At 47.7% G+C, this 14,445-nt stretch overlaps 1 protein-coding gene across 2 annotated transcripts; it reads right to left on the reverse strand.

Moving 5' to 3' along the window:
- Positions 1–43: 43 nt before the first annotated feature.
- Positions 44–14,292, reverse strand: DNAJC16 (DnaJ heat shock protein family (Hsp40) member C16). 2 transcript variants are annotated; one of them, XM_089534448.1, is made up of 15 exons: positions 14,212–14,292; positions 11,386–11,560; positions 10,136–10,202; positions 9,302–9,647; positions 8,563–8,747; positions 8,242–8,346; positions 7,793–7,951; positions 7,297–7,427; positions 6,946–7,129; positions 6,570–6,752; positions 6,175–6,251; positions 5,577–5,657; positions 5,073–5,168; positions 4,168–4,335; positions 44–3,979 (listed from the first exon to the last, which is right to left on the reverse strand). In XM_089534448.1, exons 2-15 carry the CDS (start codon positions 11,550–11,552, stop codon positions 3,574–3,576), a joined length of 2,355 nt encoding a protein of 784 aa, XP_089390574.1. In that variant the 5' UTR covers positions 11,553–11,560; positions 14,212–14,292; the 3' UTR covers positions 44–3,573. The 2 variants fall into 2 exon arrangements, with proteins under 2 accessions (XP_089390574.1, XP_089390575.1); XM_089534449.1 differs by lacking the exons at positions 10,136–10,202; positions 11,386–11,560; positions 14,212–14,292 and adding an exon at positions 10,048–10,127.
- Positions 14,293–14,445: the final 153 nt, after the last annotated feature.

Raw genomic sequence — 14,445 nt, forward strand, 5'->3', positions numbered from 1 at the left:
GTGCCTGTTCACAAATACAAAATAATAATAATGAAGAAGACAGTTTTGCCCAATAAATTATTTATTCCCTGTCCCCAACAGAGTATCAAAAGTGCAAAATATTTAGCAGTATTCTTTTCAAACCAACACTCCCAACCTAGGACTAGCGGATTATTCATACCGGGGTCCTGAGAGAGAACCATTCTTAAGTCACAGGGGCAAAAGTAAACGGCACACGGGGGAATCGGACGCTATGCTAACATCTCCCCTCCAAAAGGGTCTGCTTCAGGTTTGAGTCTGAAAACCTCTCACACGTCCAGAGACAACAGCCAAGGCATCCTTGAACAGAAACAGACCCTTTAAAACGAACATATCTTGTCTTAACATGTCCTTCAGCAGTAGATTGCTATTAGCAAATCTATTTATTTTATAGTGTGGGTTCAGAGCAATTGCTTTTTTGGAGAGGCCTTTCTCCCCCAAAATATAGTTTCATGACTCCGCTTTTGCCATGGTGACGTCCTATGAAATCCTGGGACTTGTAGTTTAGAGAAGGGGGTCCTTAAAATTTGCAGCCAGGATCCCATAGGATGTTGCCATGGCAGTTAAAGTGGAATCGTAGTGCCACAACTGGAGAGCATGAAAAGGTCTAGAGTTTTCCAGTGTAGCCCTAGATTTTCCAAGCTCTGAGATTATTTCATGCATCCAATGAATTAGCATAAGGTCAGTGATGTACAAACTCTGGCCCTCCAAGTGCTTTGGACTTCAGCTCCCAGCATCCCAGACCATTGGCCGAGGTGGCTGAGGCTTCTGGGAGCTGAAGTCCAAAACACCTGGAGGGCCAGAGTTTGGACATCGCTGGCATAAGGTGCTTCTCTTTCAGCAAATCAGCCTAGGCTCAGATGCCACTGGTTAGTGGTATTCCACTGTGGACGATGAACCCATTTGCCAGCTCAAATGCCCCACAGCCAGTGCCCAATTCAGCAACAAAAAAAGACAAGGTGGTTTGCATTAACTGGGCACCAGGTCAGGGAATGTAGTCGAAAAGCACCCCTACCAGGCATTTGGGGGAAGAAATGGGTTAGGATTCCCACTTCATCCCACAAAAGACTACTGCTACCCCATAACGTTTCAACTACCCTCCATTAACTGTCGTCTGTGGTATATTTCTGCTCTTGTCTTGCCAATTTCAGACAAGATGGCAGAAATTGAGATGTTGCCTCCCTGACTCCCAGTTGCCTTACTGGTGGGAGTTGTAGTCCAGCAACATCCAGAGGGACACAGGCTCCCAATCGCTCCTCTGCCTGGAAGTCTCCAAGGAAATGCATGCTAATCGTATGCACATGGCTGTGCATTGATGCTAGTGCTATGGGTTGCCAACATCCACGTAATTACCACAGCAATGGCTTCTAGGCCAGCACAATCTTTGTATTTTCAAATCTGATCTCTGATTCAACTGAGACGTGAGTTCCGATCCGAAGGCTAGAAGGCAGCAACACAGCCAACATGGCTCTGCTGCAAGAACCCTGTAAGGAAGCCTGACTTAAATTCGTACCCAGACCTTTCCTTACAATCTGTCCAAGGGCACCCTAACAAAGCCAGGCTTCCTGGGCACAGTGAGTGAGGACGAGACTTATTTGCAAAGAACCGCTCAAGAGGTTCCGCTCCATTAAAGGCACCTTGCTCCAAAACTTTTATCAGTCATAGAATCCAACTGGTCTAGAAACCTGAGGACCATCTTGGGGAGCTATTTGTCAAAACTGTCAGGAAGGATTTGATAAAGAGATGACCACAGCTGAAGAAGTGGCACTGCCATTCTCAGCAAAATGGAAGGTTTCCTACCTGTTTTGAGTGACAGGGAAGCAGCTGCTTTCCCCAAAAGCCTCTCTGCATCAGGTAGCAAGGGAAAGGTTGAGCATACAGAGCCGGGGCTGGTGCCATATCACCGGCTCCATGTCCCTCTCAGTGCAGCAGACAATCACACATCTAAAGTCCCAAAGTCCCTCCTTAGAAGTCACCATTGGCAAAGTGACAAAAGACCACATTCCTCCAAACAATCTACAGGCTACAAGGCTACAGAATTCGGGGCACATGTTTGAACACAAGGAAGGTCCCTGCATGTTGAAATGTAACCTATCAGGGAAAGGGCTCGATTAAATCGCCATCTGATGCGCCAGGTTGCTACAGAGGGGAAGGTTTGTTGGCCCGACACAGAGGACATTCAAATGCACAACGCACACATAAAGACGCATGCCCTGCAGCCTGAAATGTTACAGCCGGCAGCTCTTTTTGTCGGCAGTTTGTAGAACAGCTTTTAAAAGAGAAAGCCAAGAGATGAGAATAAAGAAACCCTGTATTTATACGGAACGGTGCATTCTGAAAGGGAACGGCAGGGCAAACAGCAATAAGGCAGCCTTGCAATTTTCTAAACAAACAGCCATCTTGAGTTTCAAAAAGGCTGAAAACGACAAAAGCTTATTCAGATGGGAAAATCAAGTACCGGACAACTGGCCGATTCAAGGCGTCGAAGCCCTGAACTATCCTGGCAGATACAATCATCAGAGACACAACTTAAGTTCCTCGACACAAAGCAACTTCATTAGTTGTTGTCCGAAAGGTGTGCGGCTGGCAGTTATGGGAGCGGAAATGGGATGCCGGGAGGACAACTCACACAAGCGGGGAATTTTAAAGGTTTTCTCACTTTCACACAACTATTGGCTCATAGCAGTTTTGATGTTTACAGTTTGCCAACGTGGTTTCAGGGTATGGCTCCAAAAAAAGGTGTTTAGAAAGAGACAGACAGACAGCAAGCAGGAAGGTGCTGGAAAGAACAAACACATTTCAATGGCTCATTTGTCTATTCTAGTATTTCACGGTTTGATTGACCGCTCCTTGTCCTGGTGGAGGCTTACCTGGTGGGCTCTACATGTGGATTTATTGCATCTGGAGATGGAGGGATTACCGGTTTGCAAAGCCACCCTGCCCCACACATTTCCTCCTCCACTTAGTACCCACACAGGAGGTACTTTCCTTAAAAAAAGAATGGTTACAGGAAGCAGAAAACATGGAGCATCACATTGAGCTGCCTGTGAAATGGGTTTTGTAGCATGCACAGGAAGAGACCTGAATCGCTTACACATCGACACAGGAGGATGTGCAGTAAAACAGAACCAACATTTTAAAGAAAGTGGGGGGAAAGAACCAAAATCCACACACAAGAGTGGTCTGCAGCAGCAAGGTTTTTGTTGGCATCAGAAAACCGAAAAGGCAGGACCAAAATGGCAGGAGGGGGGCCACCAGCGACAGTCTGTTTCTGACTGTATGGACATTTGGAATCGTTTGGTGACGATGACGGATGTCAGTGCATGATGGTATTCCGTTACTCCTAGGTCCAAAGGTAAGAAAGGATGCTTCTAATTCATAGGGGAAGTGAACAACCTAGGAGGATCTGTCTAAAAAGCTACCATCTATCCGACAGAAGGTAAAATTCCTGGAAAGAGAGATGCTTCCGGTTGTCCTCTTTCAAAGTCTGCAGTGCGACAAATTCTCTTTCAAAACCCTGCTTTTTTAAAAAACACACACACACAAAATGACATCTCAGTCTAGCGTGGGCCAGGAGGGGATATAAAACCTCTGTAGGGAGCCTTCCAAGAGTCGCTCCATCCACAAGGACAATCTGTTGAGTTTCTTTTTCGCGAACTTGGCCTGTGGGCTGCAAGAGGAGGAGGACTTCCCTCGCGCCTCCCTGGTGACGTCGGGATCCTCACAGGATCCTCCGGGTAGCAGGAGGTCTGCGTTGTCCTCGGAGCGGCGAGGCTTGAAAAGGCAGAAGTACTTCTTGTGGCCGTTGAGGGCCAAGACGTAGGCGGTGTAGTCTCGCTCTAGGAAGTGCTTGTCGTACTGGTTGGGGATCGGGGCGGCATCCTGAGCAAACTCCAACACGTATTCGAGCCATTCCCGGTGCTTGTCCAGGTTGAGGAAGGAGAAGTGCAAGGTGCTGCTCCTGGGAGGCGAGAAGGATGAATTATTATATTAGGTTGAGTCTCCTTTATCCAGAGTTCCAGAATCTGAAACGCAGTGGTCCCTCCGCATCAGAACAGAGGGCAATGTATTATTGCCCTTGTATAGCCTCATAACCGGTGATGTTTTGGATTTTAATTTATCATGCTCGAGATGGCGCCCGATACTCACCCTGTAAAAGTGTAGACCTCCAGGGCAAACTTCTGCAGCAGAGGGGTTTTGGTGGAGTTGGAAAGGATCAGCACTACATTCATGTGCCCAGGCCTCAGGCGCACCAGGTTGCTTGTGTAAGTGATGTCTGTGAGCTCCGTTACTTCTACGAAGCCCTTCTTGGGGATTCTGCAAGAAACACAAAAAAGGAAGATAAAACTCAACACAAAGAAAGGCAAAAACCACGCATTGAAGTACTCCTCTAAGGGTCAAATATGGGATGGGGGAGGCTGTGCTGTAGCACACTTGGTCTGCCTTGGTGGAATCCAAACTGAACATGAGCCACCCGTGTGAAGCACCTACTAAAAAAGCAAATGCAATCTTGCAAGGAGAAAAAAGGTCTGTTCAGGATAGCGTTAGCATGAACGCAGGCAAATAGGGATCAGTCTTGCTGGGCTCTCAGCCACAGAGGAAGGCAAAGGCAAACCCCCTTTGAACAAATTTTGCCAAGAAAACCCCACTTTAAGGTTGTCGTAAGCCAAACATGACTCGAAGGCACACAAGGACAACAGTTAGAGGCAAATCAATGCATGGCTGAGGAGTAGGGAGAAAACTGCCCAAATAAGCATGGTCACTCCTGAAGGATCCTAAGAGCAGCAATTGCCATTTTTTCAGTACATTTCTTTGTCAGTTTGAAGCGGGGGAACAAAACGATACCAGGGATGTACACTGAGTATGCTTGGTCTCTAAGGGATCTCAGCTAGCCATGGATTGGCAAGAGCGGCAGAATCTGGGTTCGAGCAGAAAAGGAGTACCAGACCTCTAACCTTCCCCAGCACAAGCCTGCTGCTACTCTAGCCTTTTCACTGAGCCCAAGAGGAATCATCAGAAATATCAGTGTGGAGCAAAGCAAATGCCGGAGGAACCTGTTCTCTTTGGTGAAGCTTGTGTCGTTCTTCTCATTCCTTGGGGGCCCGTCTTCTTTCTTGGGGGGAGGCGAATCCCTCTCATCGCTCGAGTCGCTGAAAAAGAGCAATGATCGTCTCAGGTAAGGGACTGGAAATGGTCTGAGATACAGTTTCCTGGCATTAACTGGCTGCAGCTTAATCTTATACGTATCTTACTCAACAGTAGCTGGCTGAAGGACCACAGCCCTAGTTAGGCTCAGGGAAGGGAGCGGCGGCACTGGGTTACATCAGATTTACAATATAGGAGCATGGTCAGAATCAGTTTGTGACAAACTGGAACAGGCAGGAGAAACTTAACCCATTCAAAGAATGGCAGCATTAGTAAAATGAAGCCAGGAGTTTATTTAACATCACGTTAAGATGCAAGATAAACGTGACGAATCAATAGAAGAGGGAACAAGGAGGAAACTGCTGAAAATACAAAGGAAAGGGGGAGAGAAGGAGAATCAGATGGCTTCTTACCTGAAAGCCTGAACAATCACCGTCCCAAAGAGGATGAAGAGGGCTGAGAAGATCAGGGACAAGAGAGGCATCATTTCTCGCCTGTAAGAGAGGCAGTCGGCGAAGCTGTCGGTTTTGGATTCTTTCTCTGAATGCTCTGATTTTAAGCTGCAGCAAGCTAAGGATTAGCTCCCTTCTGTCTGTCTTTGCAACCTCCCTTCCTATCCCCCCTGCTATTTGTTGACAGCTGGAGAGGAGAGAAATTAGGGCATAGCACAAGGATTGGAATTAAGGCGCCATCCAGAAGTTCTTGGGATGGCAAGTCCCAGAAGCTGTAGTCAAGATGCTGGCAGCTGCCAAAGACTGTTGGGTGCTGCCCATTAGGGATGGCACATTGAGAGGGCCATCCATCCTTTCACACTCCCCTCCCTTCAGACCCCAGTTCTCCATTACCCATTTGATAATGGCTGTTAAAGTGGTGTCAAACCGCATGGCTGAGCACTGTTAACCAAAGCACCACGAAGTTCAGTCTGTTAGCATGCGGTTCCTTCTTGTCTTTGTGCGGGTTCCTCTTCTCTCACCGACCCAGAGAAGGCTGCTGTACACCTAGAAGGCTTACCAGTTGTTGTGGAAGAGGCTGTCCCAGCAGTCTGAGAGGTAGTCAATGCTGGAATAGATCCACCGAAGGAAAAAAACCTGCGGTTGGATCAAAAGAGAGAGAAAGACAGAGTGACTGCTAGGCAGAAGCATCAGAAAAGATGCTCACCAATCCAGGGTCTCAGCAGCAAAACAAAAATGTTAGTAATCTTAGGCAAGTCATTCTGTCACAGCCTCAGAGGAAGGCAATGGCAAACCCACGCTGAACAAACCTTGCCAAGAAAAACAGAAGATAGTTTATCACCATAAGTCAGAAATGACTCAAAAGCACACAACAACAAAAACTCCTAGTCACCCCACCACCAAACACCCACAAGACAGACGCACTATTGCTTAGTAAATGACAGTGTTCCTTACAGGAGCAAGTTCATCGTTCAAATCTGGCAGGATGGCATCCGAAGAGAGGAACCCTGGGTCTATCCTCAGCTGATCCAAAAGATCAAGGAGGATGAAGTTGTCCTTTGTGCTGCCACTCCAGGGATCCTCCAGGGCTTTGTAGATCACCCGGCCAACATCATTGCGCCTCTCCAAGATGACCACCTGGACATGAGACAGAGGACCAGACCATAATTTGATGGAAGAGGGCAGGCTTCAAACAGTAGCTTCTAAGGAACTAGCTTTGGGTTGTTGGTGTGTGGGTTTTTAAAAAGACTTACTCCTTACTAAACTTCTAGAAGATGTAGTTATGCCATTATGAACAGCTTGCGAGACTTATCTGGGTTGGAACACTCACCACTGACTTCCCCTGAAAGCTTTCATCGTCCGTCAGCAAAGTGTGGACAAACTGCCGCTGATAGTTGTTGTAGATGTGCACAAACCTCACGGTGTCCTTGGTATTGGCCAGGGCAAAGGCCAGGAAAGCATCATACCCCGCTGTATATTTATCTCCTTCTCCAGTAATCAAGACCACACAATACCTAGGACACAAAGAGAAAGAGAATACTTGCCATTTTGGGGAAAGAGAACCATCCCAAGTGGATTTGCTCCCTGTCACTGGAGCGGCACCGTAGCCCTGTCACAATCAAACCCCTAAATTTGCAGAAGCCATGCAAAGGAGGGGTGCCAACCCCATCAGAGGACTGACTTGCGTTGCCTGTGGGACTTCTTCACAGGACACAGCTCCTGGAAAAGCTTCTGGCTGGTGAGTCGGGCTGCCATCAGGAATTTGTTCTGGGACAAGAAGTCATCAATAAGCTGCTTTTTCATGGCCCGGGCCTGGCAAAGGAAGATGGGAAGAAACAGGTTCTCAGTGGATGAAAGTACTTTTGGAACTGTGACGATATTCAATGAACAGTGAAGCATTTTGTGATGAGGGAATGCAATATCCTGAATGAGGGAAGAGTCTCCATTTAGACTCCATTTGGAAACCCACTGGGTGGCCTTAGGCAAGTCGCTCTCTCTCAGTCTCAGAGGAAGGCAAAGGCAAATCCCCTCTGAACAACTCTTGGCAAGGAAACCCCATCATAGGTTTGCCTTAGGGTGGCCACAAGTTGGAAATGATCGACACACAACCACCACAACTTCAAGCCAATTCCTCTTTTGCTTTAGAGTTCCCATTTAGCAACCACAGTCCTCTCTACCTGGATGACATCTGAAGGTTTATCGATGTTTTCCTTGAAGACCATCATGGTGGGTGTGTAGACGTTGATGTTATATTGGCTGGAGAGTTCTTCCGTTCCTTGGAGGCCGACATAGACATAGCCAAAGGACAAGTACTCTCTGTAGGCAAAGGCAGTCAGCTGGAAAGGAAGACCACCAAAGGTGGGCAAAGTACAGCTTGAAGCTGGCATGCGGCTCCCGAAACCCTCCTCAAGCCCTTCAAAACCCCCAAGACCTCCCCACCAAATGTTTTTAAAAGTCGGGACAATTTGGGGGTGATATTTTTCACGTGAAAATTAGCCCAAATTTACCCAAAATTGGCCACAAACATGACACTTGGTTTTCCTCCTTACCCTTCCCAGAGCCTGAAGGCAGATTGAGCTTACAAAAGGGATTTGAGATCTAGTTCAAGAACTGACTCTTTTCTTACCTTGTACAGCAGTGGCTCAAGAGGCATATGATCGAAGAGAAGAACGTGGGGTTTATTCTCCTTCTTCCACTCTGAAAGGAACTGGACGTAGTTTTTATCTGTAATCTTCAATGCAGGACATAACAAAGTATCAGTACCTTATATACAAGGGATGCCATTTTACTAGGCCATTGTATGTAACAGGACTTGAGCATCCATGGCTTTTGGTATCCACAAGGGCTCCTGGAACCAACCCTCAGCAGATACCAAGGGCGCATTGGGCTTTTATTTAAAGTAAGCGAAACCTTTTGGACCAGCTTTTCCCAACCCGTTCTTAATTACTTTCTCAATGAGGTTCCCAGGAAGGAGACTCTCCACAAACTGCCGCAGATTCTCCCGAACGACTGCGTTGTGGAAAAACGTCACTTTCCCATTGATAAGCCCCAGGATCGACGGGGTGGTGTGTGCTCCCAGGTGATGGGCCAGCCGCCTTTCGTAACCGGCATGGACCACCCCAATCCCCACACCTGAAAAAAGTAAAGAAGGATAGTTTGAAAGGAATCTCGAAAATGGGAAGGCTGTGGTCACAACCAGATTTGGGAAAGTGGCTCTTGGAATGCAGCTCCCAGAATCCTCCAGCTGGCATGCTGGGGTTGCACCAAAAAACCCGCAACAACATAAACGCACACACTTTTCCCTGTGAATACAACTAAAGCTGTAGAATTTGGGAGATCATCACGGATCAACTAGTGCCGCAGTTTCTAAGGTAGCAAAAGCAAAGAGCTAAAATTTTGGATGCCTTTTAATGCTCCATATTGTGGTGCGGTAGTGTGTGTGAGCATTGGACAGTGGCTCTGGAAATCAGGGTTCGATTCCTCGCTCGGCCATGGGCAAGTCACACACTCTCAGCCCTAGAAAACCCTGCAGTAGTTTCACCTTAGGGTTGCTGTAAGCTGGAAACAACCGGAAGGAACTCAATAAAAACAACAAATTGTTTCAGATGTTCTGTTTTTAATTCATATCGTAAACCATTTTCAGTCCCAGTCCCCAGCCACCGCCAACCCTTGCATGCTTGGCTTACCCAGCGCCTCCAACTCCTGGACCACCTCCTTCCACACAGGCTCAATGTGAATGCAGCTGAAGCACCAGTCCGATGTGATCTTAATGAGGTACGGCTTCTTGAAGCTGTCGGGCAAGATCTCATTGACGTAGTGGGTAAAGTGAAGCAGGTACTTCTCGTCGGAGGAGTCGCGGCGCTCTGAGTTGAACGGGAAATGGAAAAAGGACTCATCAAAATAGAAGCTTTCATGGAAGTGGTGGAACTGGCGGTGATGGTGCTGCTGTTGCTGCTGCTGGGGGTAACCTGGATTTTCGCCCACGTCCCCGTAGCGGTCAAAGTTTAATCGCTTCTCCTCGTTGGACAGGATCTGTGGGAGACAAACATGAAAATTGAACTCTTGGTCCTTTGTGTGAGTTCCCAAATAGCCTAAAGGCACCGGATCCCATCTGATCATGGAAGACGAAGGTCAGCTAAGAAGGTTAGTGGTTGGGTGGGAGACCGCCAACGAATGCTGTAGACAGTATTTCAGAGGAAGGAACTGGCAAAACCACTTCTTCAGTATCCCTTGCCTTAGAAAACCCTGTGAAATCCAGGGGTGGCCCAAGTCAACAGGCAACATGAAGGCACATATCTATCTCTGACAGATAGAAGATCTAACAACACTTTCAACATTTGAAAGAATGATGCATACACAAAATTTACAATGGACTTAGGGCTGCCATAAATCAGAAACAATTTGAAGGTACATAGCAACAACTCTTTCTCACCCTCACAATGAAGGTTACATCTTCTAATAAATGCATATTCTCACATCTCACATGCAGAGGTCCAAAAGCAGAAATGAGCATTTAATACCTCATAAGCTTTGCTGATTTGAATGAACTTATCTTCCGCTCCCGGGTCCTTATTTTTGTCGGGATGCCTGGAATGCAAACACAAGGAGACCGTCAGTAGTTTGATCACAAGGCTGCCGACTTGAGTTCAAGACTGGCGCTGCGTGGGCAAAGGAGACAGAAGTGGCATTCATTAAAGAGACTGTCAGCCAGGCTTAATCTGCTTGATGTTTAAATGGGTTTTGTTGCAAGGGCTTATTCCCAGGGCTCTGGAGGGAAGTGGAAAGAGAGAATTAGCAGGTATTTAAGAGGTGAACGTTTCATATGCAAGCGTGGCGACAGAGGCGGGAAACACAGGGCTGTGTGCTACACAGAAATACAGTCCAATTAACAAGGAATACAAGATTTACGCAGCCCTTGGTGCATTCTGAGACTTTCCAGATTCCAGGGTTCCAGCTTAACTTTCCAAACCTCACTAAATGGGAGAGTTTTGGAAAAAACGAATTTTGGAAGAATCTTATAGCTGCTTTCCAAGAGTCATTTCCAGCAGATGATGCTGGACTGCAACTCCCAGTATCCCTCGCTACTGTCTCTGCTGGCTAAGGTTTTCTGTTGTCTCTCCCTTGCTGGTTGTCAGTTCCAAGGTAACTTTAAAGGCAATCTGCTTCTGCAACTTTGCAACTTCCTAAGCTATGCCTGGAGAAGGATGCTCCAAGATATGATACCTACAAACTGAATGCAATCCTTCTCACTTAGAAGAAAACTTCCTTTAAGTTCAGCCTCGGAGTGCTCTTGGCTACTTGACACAGGCTCCTGTTTTCTCCAGGAGAAGGGAAAAGTGGTTTTACTCTGGAGTTATCACTGCCTCCCACTGGGCAAGATGGAGAAGAAGGAATGGGTTTGGGCGATCATGTATTTTACCATTCACTGTTTAGCAAGTCCTGTCATTTGAAATCCTTTGCCTGGAGAGGATGGTGGCTGAACCTTATGCAAGCATAGTATGCGTGTCATCCCACTAAACAACAATCCTATGGCCCTCCAACAAGTTTGCTCATCCTGTTTTTCCAGCTCCTTCCCCACCGACAGCACAAAACGTTCCTGTCCCACATCATCTTCTCACCCGATTCCCTTAGGTAAAACTCCCTTTTCTCTACTGCTGCTCATAGCAAAGCCCTGCAAGGGTTCAAGAAATATGCAACCTGCCTTTCCAACCCAGTTCAGCCAGAAGCAAGATTTCAATGCTTTCCAAATTTCTATTTCCAATGCGCTCACCATTCCCGGGCGAGCTTCTTGTAGGCCTTCTTAATGTCCGCCTGGCTGGCTGTCCGGCTGACCCCCAGGATCCGGTACGGGTCGAAATCGATGGCGGACAAGATTTGCAGGGCCAGGATGAGAAACAGGACCACAACTAGGGAGACGCTCAGCCGTTTCATTTCCATCTTGCTTCCTGCAAGGGATCGGCACAAGAGGATATTCACAGGCATAGAAAAGGGAATGGTTATCAAATAAAAATACCGTCAATGAGGTTAGCAATGCGGGATGAAACTTGAAAATGGCAAAGCTCACCCCAAGCCCAGCAAAGAGGAACTGTTTAGGTAGTCAGACATACGGACTTACGGAGCACTGGCCATGTTTATCACAACCAAAACACTAGGTCTTGTGGCATCTTACAAGGAAAGTACTGAATGTAGAGAAGCAGAGAGGCATAGTGGTTTGAGCCTTGGAGTACGACTCTGGGTCCAATTCCCAGCTTGGCTATGGGAACCTACTGGGAGATCTTGAGTGAGTCACACTCTCTCAGCCTCAGAGGAAGGAAAAGGCAAACCTCTTCCGAACAAATCTTGCCAAGAAAACCCAAGATACCATGACTTGTGGTCTTATGGCTTACTGTATATAATCATGTATTAGTCTAGAAATTTAGGTCAAATTGACCCGAAAAATCAAATCAATTTATCCATGGGTCAATATTAGCACTGTATTTTAATTCTTATTTTGCAAAGGAACATCCCTTGGTGAAAGGCAAGAGGGCAATCTGTACTGGGAACACTAACCCCTCTCTAGTCTCTCATCCATCCAGCCTTTAGGGTCAGCATAAACAGTTACGACTGACGCAGTTTTCTACGTTCTTTGGCATCATTTTCCTTTGCTTCGTTCTTTGGCTCACTTGTTGCATGCCCCTAGGTTTTGCCCTCGACCTATCCATGGGTCATATCAAAAGCCTTAATGTTGACCCCCACAAACCTGCCCTTGACTTATACATGAGGTCGACTTATAGTCAAGTATATAGGGTACTTATGGTCGCCGTAAGTCAGAAACAACTTGAAGGCACAACAACAACAACGAACAGCAATCCCAACCATCAGATCCATAGCATCACACCAGCCCTGTTTGTGGAAACCTACAAACCTGCAAAGACAAGGCCCTAAATGAGATTGTTCTGCCAAGACAAGGTCTCACTCTGCTTTGGATCCGATGGACCCTAGTCCCCTCCATTACACTCTGGATTAGTCTGCTACAGCAGCCTTGATCACAAAGGAGGGGTGGCATTTGAAAGATGCACCAGCCGGCCAAAGCCACCCTCCGCCCTCTTCCTTGTTGGCATGCCTTGGGATGAGGAGGCAGATCTATCTCAGGAGTGCATTGTGGCATAAGCAGGGACCACAGCCAGCCAGTTGGTCCCAGTAAAAGGAAGAGATTGACTCAGAGTGATTTCGGCTGCCACCTCCATTGAAACAAGTAACCTGGAATCCTGTGTCTAGTTCTGGGCAGCTCAATCCAAAAAGGATGCGGAGAAGCTGAAGTGTGTCTTGAGGAAGGTGGCAAAATGGTGAAGGGTCTGAAACCCTATGAGGAGAGACTTAAGGAGCTGGGGGTGTTTAGCCTGGAGAAGAGAAGGTTAAGGAGTGATATGAGAGCCCTGTTTAAATATTTGATGTCATATTGAGGAGGGAGCAAGCTTGTTTTCTGCTGCTCCAGAGACTAGGACCCAATGGAGCAATGGATGCAAGCTCCAGGAAAAGAGGTTCCAGCTCAACATTAGGAGGAACCTCCTGAGAGTAAGAGCTGTTTGAGAGTGGAAGACACTCCCTCAGAGAGTGATGGAGTCTCCTTCCTTGGAGGTTTTTAAACAGAGGCTGGATGGCCATCTGTCAGGGGTGCTTTGTTAGTGTATTCCTGCATGGCAAACAGTTGGAATGGATGGCCCTTGGTGTCTCTTCTGACTCTAGGATTCTAATATATATATACACACACACATATATATATATATCTGCACCTAAAGGGGAGATGGGGCTGTCACGGTGCCACGTTCTGAGCATTGGACTCTGGAGACCGGGGTTTGGATCCCACCTTGGCTGCCAGATGTCTTCAGAGGAGGTCTGCCCCTGCCATGTAAAGCCTTTGGGTGCCTTTGGGCAATAGGTCACACTCTCTCAGCCTCAGGGGAAGGCAGAGGCAAACCTCCTCTGGGCAAATCTGGCCAAGAGAACGCCAAGACAGGAGGGTCGCCATGAGTCTTGAAGGGACCTGAAGGCACGCGACAACGGCAAAAAGGTGCCACACACACACATATACCCTTCCCCACAGCATCACAGCTATAAGACCTGGATAGATAGACATATATATATATATAGAGAGAGAGAGAGATGTAAATAGAGAGAGATAGACATAGATAGATAGATATAGATAGATACATAAATAGTGATAGAGATAGACATATATATATATATATATATATATATAGAGAGAGAGAGAGAGAGAGAGAGAGACATAGATAGATAGATAGATATTGATAGGTATAGTAGATAGATAGGTGTTTATCTAGAGGGAGTGGGTGGCTGTCTTGGGCCTCATTTCCCCACAGAGGCTTCATCTCAAGGCAGAAGACCCCTTCTTTCTGCCCCCAAAACAAGACCCCCTCCTCCTCCTCCTCCTCCTCCCCCTCCCTTTGGTCCTCCAGCCAGACCACCGAGAGGACGGGGCCATGGCTAGAGCGTCCCCTCCTCCCCCTCCACCGCGTCACGTGACCCCGAGGGAAGCCCTCCCCGCCCCCTCCCTCCTCGGGGTCGACTCGCGAGGAACGGCGCCGGCCATACCCACCCTCGGCGCTCCTCTCTCGCCCCCCTGGACACCACTTCCGGCCGCCGTCACCATAGAGACGGCGCAGCCGCCGCCGCCGCCGCCGCCGCCGCCGCCTCACTTCCGTCCGGGTCAAGGAGGAGGCAGAGGAGCGGCCACTGCGCATGCGTGAGCAAAAAGAAGGCGCGGCTAAGGTCCATCCCCACTCCAATGACCATATACGGCCTGTGTCGTCATCAGGAGGAGGCGGAGCCC

This window comes from Sceloporus occidentalis, unplaced genomic scaffold (genome assembly GCF_023333645.1).
Source record: "Sceloporus occidentalis isolate IW3139 unplaced genomic scaffold, rSceOcc1.0.p SCAF_8, whole genome shotgun sequence".
NCBI classification, from domain to species: Eukaryota; Metazoa; Chordata; class Lepidosauria; order Squamata; family Phrynosomatidae; genus Sceloporus; species Sceloporus occidentalis.

Excerpts from the sequence above, each read along its gene's own strand:
- DNAJC16 (XM_089534448.1), bottom strand. The coding sequence starts at position 11,552 with ATGGAAATGAAACGGCTGAGCGTCTCCCTAGTTGTGGTCCTGTTTCTC. Across the intron at positions 8,748-9,301 it reads CCAGGAGTTGGAGGCGCTGG|GTGTGGGGATTGGGGTGGTC; the intron begins GTAAGCCAAGCA and ends TACTTTTTTCAG. Across the intron at positions 7,130-7,296 it reads AAGTCCCACAGGCAACGCAA|GTATTGTGTGGTCTTGATTA; the intron begins GTCAGTCCTCTG and ends TTTGTGTCCTAG.